Consider the following 18941-nt stretch of genomic DNA (forward strand, 5'->3'; position numbering starts at 1 on the left):
ATGAATACATCAATATAAATAAAGTTTTCTTGGCCTAATTTTTTACTTGTAGTTTTATGAGCATTAAAAGATAGTACTGCATATCTGGCGGGCAGCAGTGTATTAAAGGTTAAGAACCAATGTATTAGAGTAAAAATCGTTATGAGAGTTTTTAGTTCCCCCCCCCCCAAGACTAACACTTTTAATTACTGCTTTATAATAAATTAGTAAGCAGTATCAGATATATTATCATTAATAATAAATTATGATTGCAACCTTATGCATAATTCCTTGGGAGCAAGCCCCATTTGAACTCAGTAGGACTGATTTTGGACTAAACATGTATGGGATTAGGCAGGCCATTGTATAAAAGAAAAGAAAAACTGGAGACCAACCTGTTATTTTAACTCCTTCCTTGGTTTCAATGGGAACTCCAACACCAAACTCATTTTCTCCAGAGACTCTGAAGTAATAAATTCCACCTTCTTGTAGATGGGTGACTTTGTAGGAAAGACGAGGGCAATTGTTTGTCACAGTGACCCACGCTTTCTTGCTGGCTTCTCGTTTTTCAATGGTATACTTCTTCACAGGAGCACCACCATCATTCTCAGGAGCTTCCCATGATAAAACTGCTGATTCTTTTGTTACATCTTTTACAACAATATTAGATGGAGGTCCTGGTGAGTCAAGGACTTTGACAACCAATGTCAGGGTGGCAGTGCCTATGATATTTTGTAATGTTAAAGTATACTTTCCAGAATCATTTCTTGTTGCTTTTTCAATGGTAAGTGAGGTGCAGTTATCTGAGGTATCAATAGCTGCTTGTGTGCGGAGATCAGTATCTGGTTTACTCCACAGTACATTAGGGATGGGTTTTCCTCTGAAAGGTACAGTCATTGTAAATGATCCACCTGCTTTCACAACTAATGTCTTTCTCATTTCATTGTCAATGTCAAAAGCAGGTTCTTCTTCCCGTTCCTTTGCTACCTGAGGTTCTGATACATCACTTGGATCACTAGCACCAACTTTGTTGATGGACCTTACTCTGAAAACATACTCAGCCCCTGATGTCAGGCCAATTATGGTGTATTCTGTGCCCCTTAAGCTTTGAATAGCAGTTGACCAATCAGTTTCACTAGTTGTTTTGTATTCAACTGTGTATCCTGTAACAGGAGCACCTCCATCAAATAATGGTTTTGTCCATCCTATTGTTATATGTGACCTTGTAGAGTCCATAATCTTGGGCCTAGATGGAGGCGATGGCAGGAAAACTGGATCTTCTGCTTTAACCAGTGGTGATGTGTCACTAGGAAGACTAAGACCCGCAGCATTTTCTGCATATACTCGATATTCATATTCACATCCTTCCCGCAGACCTGAAGATTTTACCCTTAGGTCATAAACTGGCTTTTTGTTGACCCGTATCCAACGTAGGCTATTTTTCTCACGTCTTTCAATTACATATCCAGAAATTTCATTACCTCCATCACTTTCTGGTCTTGCCCAACAAATGGTCATGGACTCTTTTGTCACACTAGTAATCTCTAAAGATGTGGGTGGGCTTGGAACAGTAAATGGATCTAGAGCCTTCACAGCATTACTCTCTAAAGGTTCACCAACACCGTATTTATTAACACCCATCACTCTGAAGATATATTCATTTCCCCTGAGTAGTTTTGTAACTTTGCAGGATGTTGTCGGAAGCTCTGCTTCACAAAGGGTCCAAGCAATTCTACTTGTCTCTCGCTTTTCCACAATATAATAATCAATCTCTGCACCTCCATTTTCTTGAGGTGGTCCCCATGACAGGTGACACTTCTCAGCAGTAAGTCCTTTTATTTCTAGAGGGGCTGCTGGTGGACCAGGTCTGTCCAGTACTTTACAATTGACAGCTAATGATCTTGTTCCTGCAACATTTTGCAGTGTTAGCACATACTGCCCTGAATCACGTCGAATGCAGTCTTTAACAGTTATTGAAGTAGTGCGATCTGTTGAGGTGACTTCAACTCTTGCTTTTTCCTCAATTTCTTTGCCATCTTTTGTCCAGGAAACTACCGGTGAAGGTCGACCTGCAATATCAGCATTGATTTTCAAGATCTCTCCAGCTTTAACCACCACAACATCCCTGAATTTGACATCCATCATAATTCTTGGCGCATCAACATCGTCCTTTACAGTCACTGGCCCAGTTGATTCTGACGGCTCACTAAATAATCCAGCAGCATTCCTAGCAATGACACGGAATTCATATCGCTGGTCTTCTGTAAGCCCTGTTACATCAAAGAAGGTTTCCTGTACATTGGTGAAGTTGCACTTCAGCCAACGACCATCTGGTAGTTCTTTCCGCTCAATAATATAACCTGTGATCTTTGCACCACCATCATATTCTGGTTTGGCCCATGACAATGAGACACATGTCCTTGTAATGTTAGTAACTTCTGGTTGGCCAGGAGGATCACATGGGTCTCTTGCAGCAACTGGCTCACAAGACTTGCTACATTTACCTATTCCTACAATATTTTCAGCGTATACACGATATTCATACATCAGCCCTTCATCAAGGCCTGTTACTTTCATCTGTGTGTCACTAATAAGGGTTTTATTCACTTTTGTCCAAATAATGCTGCTTCTTTCTTTACGTTCAAGGTGATATCCAAGTATTTTGGTGCCTCCATCATTAACTGGTTCTTGCCAGCTTACAACCATGAATGCTTTTGTTGCATGTACAACTTGAGGAGTACCAGGAGGTCCAGGAGGATTAAATGGATATTCTGCAACAACAGGTGTAGTTTCAACGTATGTACTCTTGCCATAGCGATTTTCTGCACAAACACGGAATTGATATTCTGATCCTGTGGTTAAGCGAACAATTTTAATTGATGTTCGTGCAACTGCTCCAGAAACAACACTCCACGTTGTTGTTGTTGTTTCTCTCTTCTCCACAATATAGTTATTAATTTGACAACCACCATCATACTCAGGGGGTTTCCATGATATAGTTATATTATCGGCACTAACATTATCAATATGTAATGCAGTTGGAGGTCCTGGCCTATCAAGGACAATTACAGTGATAGAAGCTGTTGTAGAGCCAGCACTGTTTGAAACATTTAATTCGTAACTTCCTACATCTTCTCTTGATGCTTCCTTGATTGCTAGCAATGTTGATGTTTTTGATGTTTGGACATTTACTCTTGTGGTCTCTCTTAAAGGCAATCCATCTTTCTTCCAGCTAACTGATGGAACTGGTCTTCCTCTGATGGGCACATCAATCTTAAGATCATCACCAGCTTTAACACTGAAAGTATTGAAAAGGAGCTCGACTGAAGGCTGGATTTCAATGTCCTTTGCAACTACTGGAACCCCAAGTTGTCTTGGATCACTTTTTCCTTTTTCATTAACAGCACAGACTCTGAAAGTATATTCTTCTCCCATGCTCAATCCTGATATTGTTGCTTCTAATGTCTTAACCTGTGTGCAAGTACTCCATTTTTCACTTCCTTTAGTTTGCATTTCCACTACATAGCCAGTAATTTTGCTGCCACCATCACTTTCAGGTTTCTCCCATTTAATAGTAGCAGTATGGCGTGTGACATCAACGAGAGTTACTTTTCCAGGTGGGTAGGGTGGTTCAGAAACCCTAACTGGTTCAGCTGTTTCAACTGGCAAGCCAACTCCATATTCATTTGCAGCCAAGACACGGAAGTAATAACTGCATCCTTCCTGTAGCTGTTCAATTCTGAAGACATTCTTAGTGCAGTTATTTGTAATAGTGGCGTAGGCCTTTCTTGTAGTTTCTCGCTTCTCAACAATGTAGTTTGTAATTTTAGCTCCGCCATCAATAAGTGGTGGCTCCCAAGCTAATGTCACACAATCTTTCTTCACTTCTCTGATGACCAAATTAACAGGCGCGCTTGGTGAATCAAGCACTCTCACATTAACAAAAGCTGATTTTTTGCCACTGTTGTTTTCTAAAGTCAGATTATATTTCCCGCTGTCAAATCTGTTTACATTGTCAATGACCAACATTGTATATGAACTGGTGATTTCGATCTGAGCTCTGTCACTCAGAATGCCTTCTGCTTTTTCCCACTTCACTTCTGGCTCTGGCCTCCCTTTGATAGTGACAAACAAACGCAGGGTACCACTGGCACGTACAGTGACAACTTTTCTGAGATCTGCATCTAGCTCTATTTCAGGAGGTTCGATTTTTTCAGCAGCAACAACACTACCAGGTATAGTTGCTGGTTCTCCAACTCCTTCGGAGTTAATAGCACAAATTCGGAAGTTGTACTCATTATTCTCTTTAAGTTTTGTTACTGTGAACTGTTTTCCCTGTAATCCTGAGGGTGGTGTGCAGGTTGTCCATTCATCTGCAGTAGATTCTTTTACTTCCACAATGTATCCTTTTACTGGAGCACCACCATCATAAATAGGCTTGTTCCATGCGAGGGACACGGATGATCTGGAGGTGTCTGTTACCTTCGGATTACTTGGTGGACCTGGTGGATATATTGCATCACAGGCACGATAAAAGACTGATGGCTCACTAGATTCACCAACTCCAGCAGCATTTTCAGCAGAAACCCTAAACTCATAGAAATGGCCATCTGTAAGTCCAGTAACTCGGTATCGTAAGTCAGTCAGTCTCTTTTTATTGCACTTGGTCCATCGAATACCATCTTTGTCTCGTTTTTCTAAAATGTAGCCTTCAATTTCAGCTCCACCATTATCTGTGGGGCGGCCCCAGGTAACAACCATAGAATCTTTTGTGATTGTGGAAACTTCAGGTGTTGAAGGAGGACCTGGAGGTTTGTATGGATTACAAGCCAACACGGGCTCAGATTCCAGTGGTTCACCAAGTCCATATTTGTTGACAGCCATTACACGGAAAATGTACTCATTGTTGGGGAGAAGTTTAGTTACTTTGTGGTTCAGGGCTTGCACGTCAGATGCCACTTGTGTCCACGAAAGCCGGCTCGTCTCTCTCTTTTCTATGACATAATGTGAAATGTTAGAGCCACCATCGTGTAGAGGTGGTCCCCATGCCAAGTAACATTTTTCTGCAGTAACACCTGTAACCTTCAAAGGACCTTCTGGAGGTCCAGGTCTGTCGAGTACTTTTACAGTTATTGGTATAGACTTTGTGCCCCCAACGTTGCTCAGTTTAAGTGTATAGATGCCTCCATCCACTCTGACGCAATCTTTGACTGTGAGGGTTGTTCGTTCAATAGTAGACTTAATTTCCATTCTTGCAGATGCTTCTTCAAATTCTTTTCCATCTTTTGACCATGTAATATCAGGAATAGGTTTGCCATGGATATCAGCTTCAAGAACAAATGTTTCTCCAGCATGAACAACAATAACATCTTTGTATTTTGGATCCAGTGATGCGCTTGGTGCTTCAATTTCATCTCTAGCAATAATTGGCCCTGTGCTTTCAGATGGTTCACTTAAGCTACCAGCTGCATTTCTTGCAATTACTCTGAATTCATATCTTTGGTCTTCCACGAGGCCAGTTACTGTAAACTCAGTTTCTAAGACATTCGTAAAACTGGCTTTCATCCAACGGCCTTCAGGCAATTCTCTCTTTTCCACAATATATCCAGTTATTTTGCTGCCACCATCATATTCAGGTTTTTTCCATTTTAGTGTTATATAATGTCTAGTAATAACAATGGCGTCTGGACGGCCAGGTGGATCACAGGCATCTCGGGCAACATACAGTTCAGATGTTTTGCTAACCTTACCAATGCCCACAATATTTTCAGCAGAAACTCTGAATTCATATTCAAGACCTTCTTCAAGTCCCTCTGTTTTATATTTTGTGTCCTGAATAGCCATCTTGTTCAACTTAGTCCAAAGAATGCTGTTTTTATCTTTACGTTCTATATGATATCCAAGGACTTTGCTTCCTCCATCATTAACTGGTTCGTGCCACTGTACAATCATGTGGTCTTTAGTAGCTGTAGTGACAAACGGTGTTCCAGGTGGTCCAGGTTCTTTATACGGATATTGCACAAGAACTGGTTTAGAATCTAGTGGGGAGCTCTTTCCATATCGGTTTTCAGCACTCACTCTAAACTGGTATTCAGTGCCCGTTTTAAGTTTGGTCACCTTAATGGTTGTTCTTGCAACAGTTGCTGATACCATCTGCCAGGCAGTAGTGGTTGTGTCACGTTTCTCTACTATGTAATTGGATATTTGGCAGCCACCTGTATACAGTGGTGGATCCCATGACAGAACAACAAAGTTTGAGCTAACTTCATCAAAGTGGATAGGTCCTTTTGGCGGGCCTGGCTTTTCCAGCACAATTATATTAAGATGCTCTGTTGCTGTGCCTGCTGCATTGGTTGCTGTTACAGTGTATTTCCCAAAGTCATCCTTGTTACTTTCTTTAATAAGTAAGGTTGTTGATGATGATGTATCTTCAACATGCAACCTGGTTGTTTGTTTTAGGGGCTGATCATCTTTTTCCCAAGTAATAGTAGGTTTGGGTCGAGCTATAAATGGGATTTCTACTTTAAGATCTTCTCCTGCTTGTACAGTGAATGTATTAAACATCAGTTTAAAGCTTGGCTGAATCGTTAAGTCTTTAGCAATCACAGGAATTCCTAGAAGTCTGGGATCACTTTTGCCTTTTTCATTGTAGGCCAAGACACGGAACTGATACTCATGTCCAGAACTCAAACCAGACACAACAGCATTGCATACTTTGGTCTCAGTAACGACAGCCCATTTGTCAGCTCCTTTAGGTTGCATTTCAACGACGTATCCCAAAATCCTGCTACCACCATCATGCTCAGGCTTCTCCCACATAAAGGATGCACTTCTCTGAGTCACATCAGTGAGTGTCACTTTTCCAGGAGGCAAGGGCGGCTCTGAGGCTTTTGCGGCATCTGCAGTTTCGACAGGAGCACCAATTCCAAATTCGTTTTCAGCCATAACTCTGAAATAGTAAATCCCTCCTTCTGTAAGATTTCCAACTTTAAAGCTTGTTTTGCTGCACTTGGCGCTCACGTTTGCATATGCTTTTCTGGTTGACTCACGTTTATCAATCACATAGTTCTTTATCTTTGCGCCGCCATCATTCGTTGGAGGTTCCCATGTCAGCACGGCAAAATCTTTCCTTATTTCTTTCACAACTAAATTTTGTGGTGGCCCTGGTGTGTCAAGTACTTTGACAGTAACAAACGCTGACTTAGAGCCACTGCTGTTCTCCAGTTTGAGTATGTACTTCCCAGCGTCATTTCTATCACAGTAATCAATTGATAGTTGGGTGTAATTCAGGCCTCTTTCGATTTGAACCTTATCTGTAAATTCTCCTTCTTCTCGAGACCATGCAATTTCAGGAGTTGGACGCCCTCTAAATGGTATGTTTATTCTTACAGATGCACCTGCTCTAACGACAATGCCTTTCCTTAGCTCCGAGTCAATGTCCAGCTCAGGAGGCTCAAGTTTATCTTCTGGCTTAACTGTACCAGGAACCGTTGCAGCCTCACCTACTCCGATTCTGTTGAGGGCACATACTCTGAGTTTGTACTCTTGATGTTCAATAAGCTTTTTGATCTCAAAACGATTGACTCTCAGACCAGTCTGTGGAGTAACTACAGACCATTCTTCTTCATCAGCTTTGCAGATTTCTACAATATATCCCAGGATTTCACTGCCACCATCATAAATAGGTTTACCCCAGGCAACTGTAATTGAGTTCTTGGTGGTATCCACAGCATGGGCATTAGTGGGTGGTCCAGGCTTGAACATAGGGTCACATGCTTTGCAGTATGGAGTAACTTGACTTGGTTCACCAATTCCAGCGGCATTTTCAGCAGATACTCTGAATTCATACTCATGATCTTCTGCTAGTCCTGTGACTCTTAATCGCAAATCTGTAATTCGGCGTTTACTACATTTCACCCATCTGATGCCTGCTCTGTCTCTTTTTTCTACGATGTAGTTAACAATTTCACTACCACCATCACTATCTGGACGATTCCAGCAGACAGTCATAGAATCTCTTGTAATGTTGTTGACTTCTAAAGACTTGGGTGGACCAGGAACCACAAATGGATTTTTCATCAATACTGGAGCAGACTCCAGAGGTTCACCAACTCCATATTTGTTAACTGCCATTATACGGAAGATATACTCGTTCCCTTCCAGAAGTTTTGTTACTTTTAACATTGTGGCTACAACATCTGAAGCGACAACTGTCCAAGCAAGACGACTTGTTTCCCTCTTCTCAATTATGTAGTGAGAAATGTCACTGCCGCCATCATGGGCTGGTGGAGCCCAAGCTAAGGAGCACTTTTCAGAAGTTACTCCAGACACCTGAATGCTTTCTGGAGGCCCTGGTCTGTCCAGTACTTTTACTGTTATTGGCACCGATTTTGTTCCTGCAACATTGGAGGCCTGTAAAATGTACTGTCCACCATCAACACGTATGGCATCTTTTACAGTCACTAATGCCTTGAAGTCAGTATTCCTTATTTCACATCGAGCAGTTTCTTCAAGTTCTGCATCTCCCTTGAGCCACGTAATGGTGGGAATGGGCTTCCCATGGACGTCAGCCTCTAGTCTGAATGTTTCTCCAGCATTTACAACAATTGCATCTTTGTATTTTGGGTCCATGGAAATTCTTGGAAGCTCAACTTCATCTTTGGCTGTTATCGGTCCTGTACTATCGGAAGGTTTGCTTACTGCCCCAGCAGCATTTCTCGCAATGACTCTAAATTCGTATCTTTGGTCTTCAGTAAGGCCAGATACAGTAAACTGGGTTTCGATGATATTTGTAAAGCTTGCTTTCATCCAGCGGCCCTCAGGCAAATCACGTTTCTCTACTACATAGCCTGTAATTTTGCTGCCCCCATCATATTCTGGCTTTGTCCACTGCAGAGTAATTGCACTTCTTTTAACAACAATAGCTTCTGGACATCCTGGTGGATCACACGAATCACGTGCTACGTAGCATTCTGACACTTTACTTGTTTTGCCTACACCAACAATATTTTCTGCAGAAACTCTAAATTCATATTCAATGCCTTCTTCAAGGTTAGCTGCCTTATAATATGTGTCTTGGATAACTGTCTTGTTTACTTTTGTCCACAAAATGCTATTTCTTTCCTTTCGCTCTAGATGGTAACCTAAAATTCTACTTCCACCATCATTTATTGGTTCGTGCCACTGCACAACCATAGAGTCTTTTGTAATTGCTGTTGCAAATGGTGTGCCAGGGGGACCTGGTTCTTTATAGGGATACTGAGCAACAACTGCATCCGATTCCAAGGCAAAGCTCTGTCCATACCTATTTTCAGCAAATATTCTAAACTGATATTCTGAGCCAGTTTTGAGCTTGGTCACCTTGAGTGTAGTTCTTGCAATAGTGGCTGAGACGGTTTCCCATACAGTGGTGGTTGTATCTCTCTTGTGAACAATGTAATTTGTAATTTGGCAGCCCCCTGTATATGCTGGAGGGTTCCATGACAATGTAATACTTTCAGCACTAATGTCTTCAAATTTAACGGGGCCTTTTGGAGGATCAGGCTTGTCCAGTGTTATAATTTCAACAGATGCAGATTTCTGTCCAACAACATTGGCAACTGTGATTTCATACTGTCCACTGTCTTCTTTATTGATTTCTTTAATATTCAGGATAGTAAGGTTAGGCGCATCGCTGACATTGACCCTAGTTGTCTGTTTTAATGGTATTCCATCTTTTACCCAGGTAATCGTAGGCTTAGGTCGGCCAGATATTGGTACTTCAACCTTTAGGTCCTGACCGACTTGTATACTGTAACTGTGGAATGTAGGTCTTACATCAGGTTCAATAACTAGGTCTTTAGCAGTTATTGGAACAGCAAGTGACCGTGGATCACTCCTGCCTTTTTCATTTATGGCCATTACTCTGAAGAGATATTCTTCTCCTTGAGTTAGGTTAGTGACAACTGCCTCAAGGGCTTTAACTCGCGTACATTCTGACCATCTGTCGCTGCCTTTAACTTGCATTTCCACTATGTACTGTAGAATTTTGCTTCCACCATCATGTTCAGGCTTTGCCCAGCTCAATGACACGCTGTTTCTAGTGACATCGTCCACTGTTATCTTGCCTGGAGGTTGAGGAACTTCAGCGACTTTAACTGGATCAGTGGTTTCTGCAGGCAGGCCAATTCCAAATTCATTCTCTGCACAAACTCTGAAGTAATAATAGGAACCCTCCTGAAGCTGATCCACTTTCCATGATGTCTTGGGGCATTTTGTTACAACAGCTGCGTAGGCTTTTCTTGTGGCTTCACGCTTTTCAATAATATAATTTTTAATTTTAGACCCACCGTCTATCACAGGAGGTTCCCATGCAATTGAAACGGAGTCTTTGGTGATCTCTTTAATTTTCAAGTTAACTGGAGGACCTGGGGTGTCTAGTACTCTGACACTGACAAAGGCTGACTTTGATCCACTGCTGTTTTCTAAAGTAAGCGTGTATTTCCCAGAATCAAATCTGTTAACGTTGTCAAGAACCAACGAGGTAAAGCTGCTAGTGCTGTCAATCATAGCTGAGTCTCTGATGTCGCCATCCACCTTGGTCCATTTTACTTCAGGTGTTGGACGCCCTCTGATAGGAACAAATAATCTTAAGGAACCACCAGCTCTCACATTGATAACTTTCCTCAGTTCCAAGTCAAGATCAAGGTCAGGGGCCGCCAGCTTTTCTTCAACAATAATAGTTCCAGGAACATCAGCATGTTCTCCTACTCCTGCTTTATTAACAGCACAAATGCGGAATTTATATTCGTGTTTCTCCACTAATTTTTCAACTTCCATATTTGTTTTCTTGATTCCAGTTGGTGGTGTACAAGTGGACCAGTCTCCAACACTTACGTCACATTTTTCCACAACGTACCCTTGAATTTCAGAGCCACCATCATAGATTGGTTTACCCCAGGAAAGGAAAACTGAAGATCTTGTAACATCAATGGCCTTAGGATTATTAGGAGGACCTGGTTTGTATATAGGATCACAAGCCCTATAGTAAGTAGAAGGTGGACTGGGTTCACTGGGGCCAGCTGCATTTTCTGCTGAGACCCGGTATTCATAATCATGATTTTCTATAAGCCCAGTTACTCGGTATCGAAGTTCACTGATCAAGCGCTTGTTGCATCTTGTCCACCGAATGCCCTCTTTATCACGTTTTTCTAGTATATAACCCACAATTTCACTGCCACCATCAGAGGCTGGTCTGTCCCATACAACAATCATAGAGTCCTTGGTAACAGCTGAGACTTCTGGGGCCTTTGGTGGGAGTGGTACTACAAATGGATTTTTTGCAAGTGCAGGTTCAGATTCAAGAGGTTCACCAACACCATATTTATTTACAGCCATGATACGGAAGATATATTCATTTCCTTCTAAAAGCTTAGTAACCTTGCAACTGAGGGTCTGTACGTTGGCATCGACTAAGGTCCATACTAAGCGGCTCGTTTCTCTTCTTTCAACAATATAATGTGAAATATCACTACCACCATCCTGCAGTGGAGGCTTCCATGACAGCAGACACTTCTCAGCGGTAACACCTGTTATAACAGCAGGTCCTTCAGGTGGGCCAGGTCTGTCAAGAACCTTAACATTAACTGAAGCTGTTTTTTCACCTGCAACGTTTTTCACCAGCAAAACATAATGTCCACTGTCAACACGAATGGCCTCCTTTACACTTAAGCTTGTGGCAAAATCAGTACTTTTTATTTCCAAGCGGGCTGTATTTGTTAGTTCCTTATCACCTTTCAGCCACTGAATAGTAGGCAATGGTTTGCCATGAACGTCCGCGTCGATCTTGAATGACTCACCGGCGTGCAATGTAATTGTTTCTTTAAATTTGGGATCCATGCTTATACGAGGTGGATCTACTTCATCTCTTGCTGTGATTGCCCCTGAGCTTTCAGATGGCTCACTGAAGACACCTGCTGCATTGCGTGCAATGACACGGAATTCATACCTCTGATCTTCAACCAGGCCAGTTACTGCAAATTGCGTCTCAATTACATTTGTAAAGCTTGCTTTCATCCAGCGGCCTTCTGGTAATTCCTTCTTTTCAACGATGTATCCAGTGATCTTGCTCCCACCGTCATATTCTGGTTTCTTCCACTGAAGAGTAACAGAATTCCTTGTGACAATGATAGGCTCTGGACGACCCGGAGGATCACATGCGTCATGAGCTGTGTAGCATTCTGATCCTTTACTGGCCTTTCCAATTCCAACAATATTTTCTGCATAAACTCTGAATTCATATTCAAGACCTTCCTCAAGCCCAGTTGTTTTAAATTTAGTGTCAGGAATTGCTGCTTTGTTCAATTTAACCCAGAGAATGCTGTTTCTTTCCTTGCGCTCCAAGTGATACCCAATAATTCTGCTACCACCATCATTGACGGGTTCATTCCACTGCACAACCATACTGTCCCTGGAGATTTCTGACGCAAAAGGAGTTCCAGGTGGGCCAGGTAGCTTGTATGGATACTGGGCTACCACTGACTCAGATGTGAGATATGAACTCTTTCCATATCTGTTTTCAGCTGCAATTCTGAATTGGTATTCACTTCCAGTCTTTAATCTACATGCTTTTAGAGTTGTTCGGGCAACTGTAGCTGAAACCATCTGCCAAGCAGTGGTGGAAGTGTCTCGTTTTTCTACAATATAATTGTTGATAGAACTGCCACCATCATATTTGGGTGGTGCCCAGGAAATGGTAATGCTGTCTGCTGTTACTTCATCTATCTTTACTGGTCCAGTTGGAGGTCCTGGCTTGTCAAGAACAACAATATTAAGTATTTCAGTAGCTTCACCAGCAGAATTAGAAAGTTTCACTAAATATTGCCCAACATCTTCTCTGCAAGCTTCTTTTATTGTTAGTAATGTGTTGTTCTCTGTGCTTTCTTCATTTACTCTAGTTGTTTGTTTTAGTGGCAGGTTATCTTTACTCCATGTTACGGCTGGTTTAGGTCGGCCAACAAATGGAACATCAACCTTTAAGTCTTCACCCGCTAGTACGCTGAAAGTGGTAAACAACAGTTTGAAGGCTGGTGGTATCACAAGATCTTTTGCAATAACTGGCACACTCAGTAGTCGAGGATCGCTGATTCCTTTTTCATTTTGAGCAGAAACACGGAAAGAATATTCTTCACCCTGAATCAATCCAGTGATAGTTGCTTCTGGGATTTTTACAGTAGCACATGTGGCCCATCGGTCACTACCTTTGCTTTGCATCTCTACGATGTAGCCTAAAATTCTGCTTCCTCCATCATGCTCAGGCTTTTCCCAGGATAAAGATACACTGTTTCTTGTCACATCTAATAAAGTTATTTTCCCTGGAGGAAGAGGCCTTTCTGATGCTTTGACAGATTCTGATGTTTCAACTGGAAGACCTATTCCATATTCATTTTCAGCCAGGACCCTGAAATAATAATTGCAGCCTTCTTGCAGATTGTCTACTTTCCAGCTGGTCTTGTGGCAATTGGCCATAACAGTCGAGTAAGCTTTTCTTGTTGCCTCACGCTTTTCAATAATGTAGTTCTTTATTTTAGAGCCACCATCTATGAGGGGAGGGTCCCATGTAAGCGTGACAGATGACTTTGTGACCTCTTTTATCTTCAGATTCTGTGGCGCACCAGGCGTATCAAGAACTCTAACAATTACAAATGCTGATTTGCTGCCTGAACTGTTTTCTACAGTCAGTATATACTTGCCGCTGTCAAATCTGTTCACGTTTCCAACTGTCAATAGTGTAAAAGAGCTTGTGGACTCAATAGTGGCTTTGTCTAAAGACTCTCCATGTTCTCTTGACCATTTCACTTCAGGTGCCGGTCGTCCTTTTATGGGGACAAAGAGCCTTAAAGTGCAGCAAGCTCTAATAGACACAACTTTACGTAGTTCTGCATCAAGGTCAATCTCTGGAGGCAGCATTCTTTCTTCTGCCTTTGGTGTCCCAGGAACAAGAGCAGGTTCTCCAATACCTTCAGAGTTCATGGCATATATTCTGATTTTATACTCCTGGTTTTCTTTTAGATTAGTGATGGTAAAGGAAGTAGCTGTCAAACCTGCAGGTGGAGTTACAATTTTCCAGTCATCTTCTTCAGGTATGGTTATTTCAACCATGTAGCCTGTGATCTCTGAACCACCGTCATATATTGGTTTATTCCAAGCAATTGTAATAGAAGACTTGCTTGTATCTAAGACACGAGGATTACCAGGAGGACCAGGTTTAAACACGGTATCACAAGCTTTGTAGAACTGACTGCAAGGACTTGGTTCACTTATGCCAGCAGCATTTTCAGCCTTTACTCTGTATTCATATTCATGACCTTCTGTCAGTCCAGATACTTTATAACGCAAGTCCGTGACAATACGCTTGTTACACTTCACCCAGCGTTGTCCTGCTCTGTCGCGACGTTCCAGAATGTAATTGGTTATAGGGCTTCCACCATCGGAATCAGGATGTCCCCAGCAAACAATCATGGAATCTCTGGTAGCAGTTGTAACTTCAGGTGTCTTGGGTGGATCAGGTGGTACGTATGGATTTACTGCGAGAACAGGCTCTGAATCCAGAGCTTCACCGACCCCGTATTTGTTAACAGCCATAACCCGGAATATATATTCGTTGCCTTTCAATAACTTTGTGACCTTTAATTTTGTCACTGGCACTTCTGTGGCTACACTTGTCCATGCCAATCTACTCGTCTCACGTTTTTCCACAACATAATGGTCAATGGCTGCACCTCCATCTTCCAAAGGCGGTAGCCATGACAGTACACATTTTTCGGAAGTAACATCAGACACAGCCAATGGACCTTCAGGAGGACCTGGTCTGTCCAGAACTTTGACATTGAAAATATGTTTGGCAAAGCCACCTGGATTGGAAGCGGTAAGTGTGTAGGCACCTCCATCTCTTCTTGCAGAGTCCTTATTGGTAAGAACCGTTGAGAAGTCTGCTATTTTTATTTCTAATTTTGCGGTATCTTCAAGCTCCTTTCCATCTTTTGTCCATGTCAGAGTTGGCGGAGGGCGACCTGCAACATCAGCCTCAAGTCTGAAAACTTCACCTGCTTTTAACACTATAGTATCTTTGTATTTGGCATCGACCATTATCCTTGGTGCTTCTATTTCATCTCTGCATGTTATCGCATCTGATGGTTCTGACGGCTGGCTAACAGCACCAGCAGCATTTCTAGCGAGCACACGGAATTCATAAGCAGCATCTTCTGTGAGTCCACTGACAGTGAATTCAGTTTCTAATATATTGCTGAAGTTAGCCTTTAGCCATCGGCCATTGGGAAGATCTCTCCTTTCAACAGTGTATCCAGTAATCTTAAAGCCGCCATTATATTCAGGTTTTGTCCATTTAAGGGTTACTGCATGTCTTGTAATATTGAGAGGAACTGGCTTACCAGGAGGATCAATAGGGTCCAGGGCAAGTGTTGGGTCAGATGGCTTACTTGGTTTACTTTTGCCTGCAATATTTTCCGCTATGACTCGGAATTCATAAGCAATGCCGTCTGTAAGACCAGTTGATTTGAAGATGTTGCCTGCTACTAATGATTTACTTACAGTCTGCCAAAGAATGCTGTTTCGTTCTTTTCTTTCAATATGATATCCCAAAATTGGACTTCCTCCATCAGTAAGAGGCTCATGCCAGCTTATGGTAATTGAATCTTTTGTGACTGCAACCACTTGAGGAGTGCCTGGATGCCCAGGGACCTTAAATGGAAAACTAGCAATTACATTGTCTGAGCTGATGGCTGGGCCTGAACCATATCTGTTCTGAGCTTTAACACGGAACTGGTACTCGGTGCCGGTAATGAGGCGAGCTGCTTTAAAGGTGGTACGTATTACAGTAGTTGCTAACTCAGCCCAAGCAGTACTATCAGTTTTACGCATTTCTATGACATAGTTACTTATTGGAACACCTCCATCATTCAAAGGAGGCTCCCATGAGAATGTGACAAAATCAGAGGAAACTTCATCAAATTTGATTGGTCCCGTCGGAGGCCCAGGAACATCATGCACGTGTACAGTTATCACTTCGCTAACTTCGCCAATGATATTTTTAGCTGAAAGTGGATATTTGCCACTGTCGTTTCTTGTGCATTCATTAATGGTTAAGATGGTTGCAGTGGCGGTATTTTCAAAGTTAACCCTTTGCGTTTCCTTAAGCAACTGGTCTTCTTTCTTCCAAGTAACAGTGGGCCTTGGGCGACCAAGCACAGGAATCTCAACTTTGATGTTGTCACCAGCTCTAGCAATTATTGTTTTCTGATAAATGCCACGCAAATCAAATTCTGGAAGCATCATTTGTTCTTTAACAACAACTGGCCTGCTTTCCCTTGGATCACTTCTTCCAGCACTGTTAACTGCCATAACCTGGAAAGTGTACTCTTCGTTTTCTGTTAAGTTCTTTACCACACATTCTAATCCTTTGACAGTTTTAACATGTGCCCACTGCGTTGAACCTTTCTTCTGCGCTTCAATTACATAACCGGTAATCTTGCAACCACCATCATGCTCCGGCTTTGGCCAAGCAAGGCTGACTGAGTTCCTTGTTATATCCATGATATTAAGGCTCTCTGGTGGTGACGGCGCTTCAGATGCTCTTATGGGCTCAGCAGTTTCAGTGGGTTCGCCAATTCCAAATTCATTTTCAGCCAATACTCTGAAGTAATATTCACACCCTTCGGCCAAATTAGGAATCCGAAGAGAACACTTCTGGCAGCTGGTCGTGATTGTTGCGTAGGCTTTTCGTGTAGATTCACGTTTTTCAACAATATAATTTGTTATGCGTGAACCACCATCAATCAGAGGCATATCCCACTGCAAAGTGATGCTATCTTTAGATATTTCCCTGGGCTTAAGATTTATCGGTGGCCCCGGTGTATCTAAAACTTTTACATTGACAAAACCAGTCTTCTTTCCAGCAGCATTTTCAAGGGTCATTACATACTTCCCTGCGTCGTATCGATTACATTCTGTGATAATGAGAAGTGTGAAAGAGTCTGTATTGTCAATATTGGCACGTGCTTTAAGTGGGATATCATCTTTGGTCCATGTAATTTCAGGAGCTGGACGTCCTCTAATTGGAACAAATATTCGAATGCTCAGCCCAGCTCTTACGACAAGAGTTTTTCTCAGCTCAGCCTCTAATTCAAAATCAGGAGCCATTTCACGTTCCCTGATTTCAATATTTGGGATCTGTGCTGGTTCACCAACTCCGGCAGCATTGATGGCCATGATTCTAAAATTGTATTTAGCTCCTGGCTGGAGATTAGCAACAACAAATTCTGTGATTCTTAGAGCAGTTCCTGTAGTATCTTTCACCCAAGTGTCTTCTCCTTCTTTTTGGTGCTCCACAATGTAGCCAATAATATCCAGTCCACCATCATAATGTGGTTTTCCCCATGATAAACTGGCAGACGTCTTTGTTGTATCAGTTACCCGTGGATTTGAAGGCGGTCCTGGTGGATCTATAGTAATCAAAGAAAGGACCAAAAGGACATTTGTTTAGAAACATTATATAGAAAGTAATGCTTCTTATGCAATAAAGGTAAAGGTTCCCTGTGCAAGAACCGGGTCATTCCTGACCCATGGGGTGCCGTCACATCCCGAAGTTTACTAGGCAGACTTTGTTTATGGGGTGGTTTGCCAGTGCCTTCCCCCATCATCTTCCCTTTACCCCCAGAAAGCTGGGTACTCATTTTACCAACCTCGGAAGGATGGAAGGCTGAGTCAACCTTGAGCTGGCTACCTGAAACCAACTTCAGTCGGGATCAAACTCAGGTCATGAGCAGAGCTTTTGACTGCAGCATTGCAGCTGACCACTCTGCGCCACGGGGCCCCCTATGCAATACAAAAGGGTTTATCCAGGTAAAGAAACCATACTAACATGCAGCATCCTTGGTTAATACTGGTTGGGAAGTATCACTTGGTGGTCCAATTCCCGCTCTGTTTTCTGCACTGACACGGAATTCATATTCATTTCCTTCTAGGAGTCCAGTCACTTTGCACCTAAGATCCGACACTGGTTTCTTTGAAACTCTGACCCATCTCACGGCTTTCTTTTCTCTTCTTTCCACATGGTAACCTGTGATCTCGCTGCCGCCATCGTCTGTTGGCCTTTTCCAGCTAATTGTGACTGAGCTTTTTGTAACATTTGATGCTTCTGGTTTCCCGGGGGGACCGGGGGGACCTAGGATGGAGGGGAAAATTTGTTTACAAAACAAAATATAACACTGACATTGTTACATGCTGTAGCAAATGTATATTAAAACCTGTTCACTTCTTCCGCTTACCAAATCTATCCACCATTTTAACCGGTTCTGATTGAGATGGTTCTCCCTTGCCGTACTGGTTCACAGCTGAGACGCGGAAGATGTATTCATTTCCTTGAATAAGCTTAGAAACAACATGCCTGCAGGACTGAATATTTTCAGCGACCAATGTCCACAGCAGTCGGCTAGTTTCTCTCTTTTCAAGTACGTAAGATTTTATTGGTGATCCACCATCTTCTGCAGGAGGTGTCCAGGTGAGAGTAGCTTTTTCAGCGGAGACATTGCCAACTTCAACAGGTCCAGGGGGACCTGGTACATCCAAAACTTTTACATGCACATGCTCCTGTTTTGTGCCAAAAGGATTGGTTGCAGTGATGGTGTATTCACCAGAATCTTTTCTAGCTGCGTATTTTATACTAAGTGTAGAAGAAGTTGGAGTTGATTCAATGTGTATAGTCTCTGAAATCTTAAAGTCTTTTCCTGCTTTGGACCATGCTGAAGTTGGAAGTGGTTTGCCATGGATACTAATAGCAGACATTGAAATGGTGTCTCCTGCTTTAACTGTCAGGCCTTCTTTGATAGTAGGATCAATAACAATTGTTGGTGCCTCTGTAAAAGAAAATGGTGGGTTTTTTTAGAATTTACAAGTGGAAAGCACTT

General features: G+C 42.3%; 1 protein-coding gene across 1 annotated transcript in view; it reads right to left on the reverse strand.

Annotated features, from left to right (window-relative positions):
• TTN (titin) overlaps positions 1-18941 on the reverse strand; it is a 329209-nt gene that overhangs the window by 33120 nt on the left and 277148 nt on the right. The window contains 3 exon segments of the mRNA XM_056861196.1: positions 375-17477; positions 17897-18199; positions 18303-18890. Coding sequence (XP_056717174.1) covers positions 375-17477; positions 17897-18199; positions 18303-18890 — 17994 coding nt within the window.

This window comes from Euleptes europaea, chromosome 15 (assembly GCF_029931775.1).
Source record: "Euleptes europaea isolate rEulEur1 chromosome 15, rEulEur1.hap1, whole genome shotgun sequence".
In the NCBI taxonomy this organism is placed as follows: Eukaryota; Metazoa; Chordata; class Lepidosauria; order Squamata; family Sphaerodactylidae; genus Euleptes; species Euleptes europaea.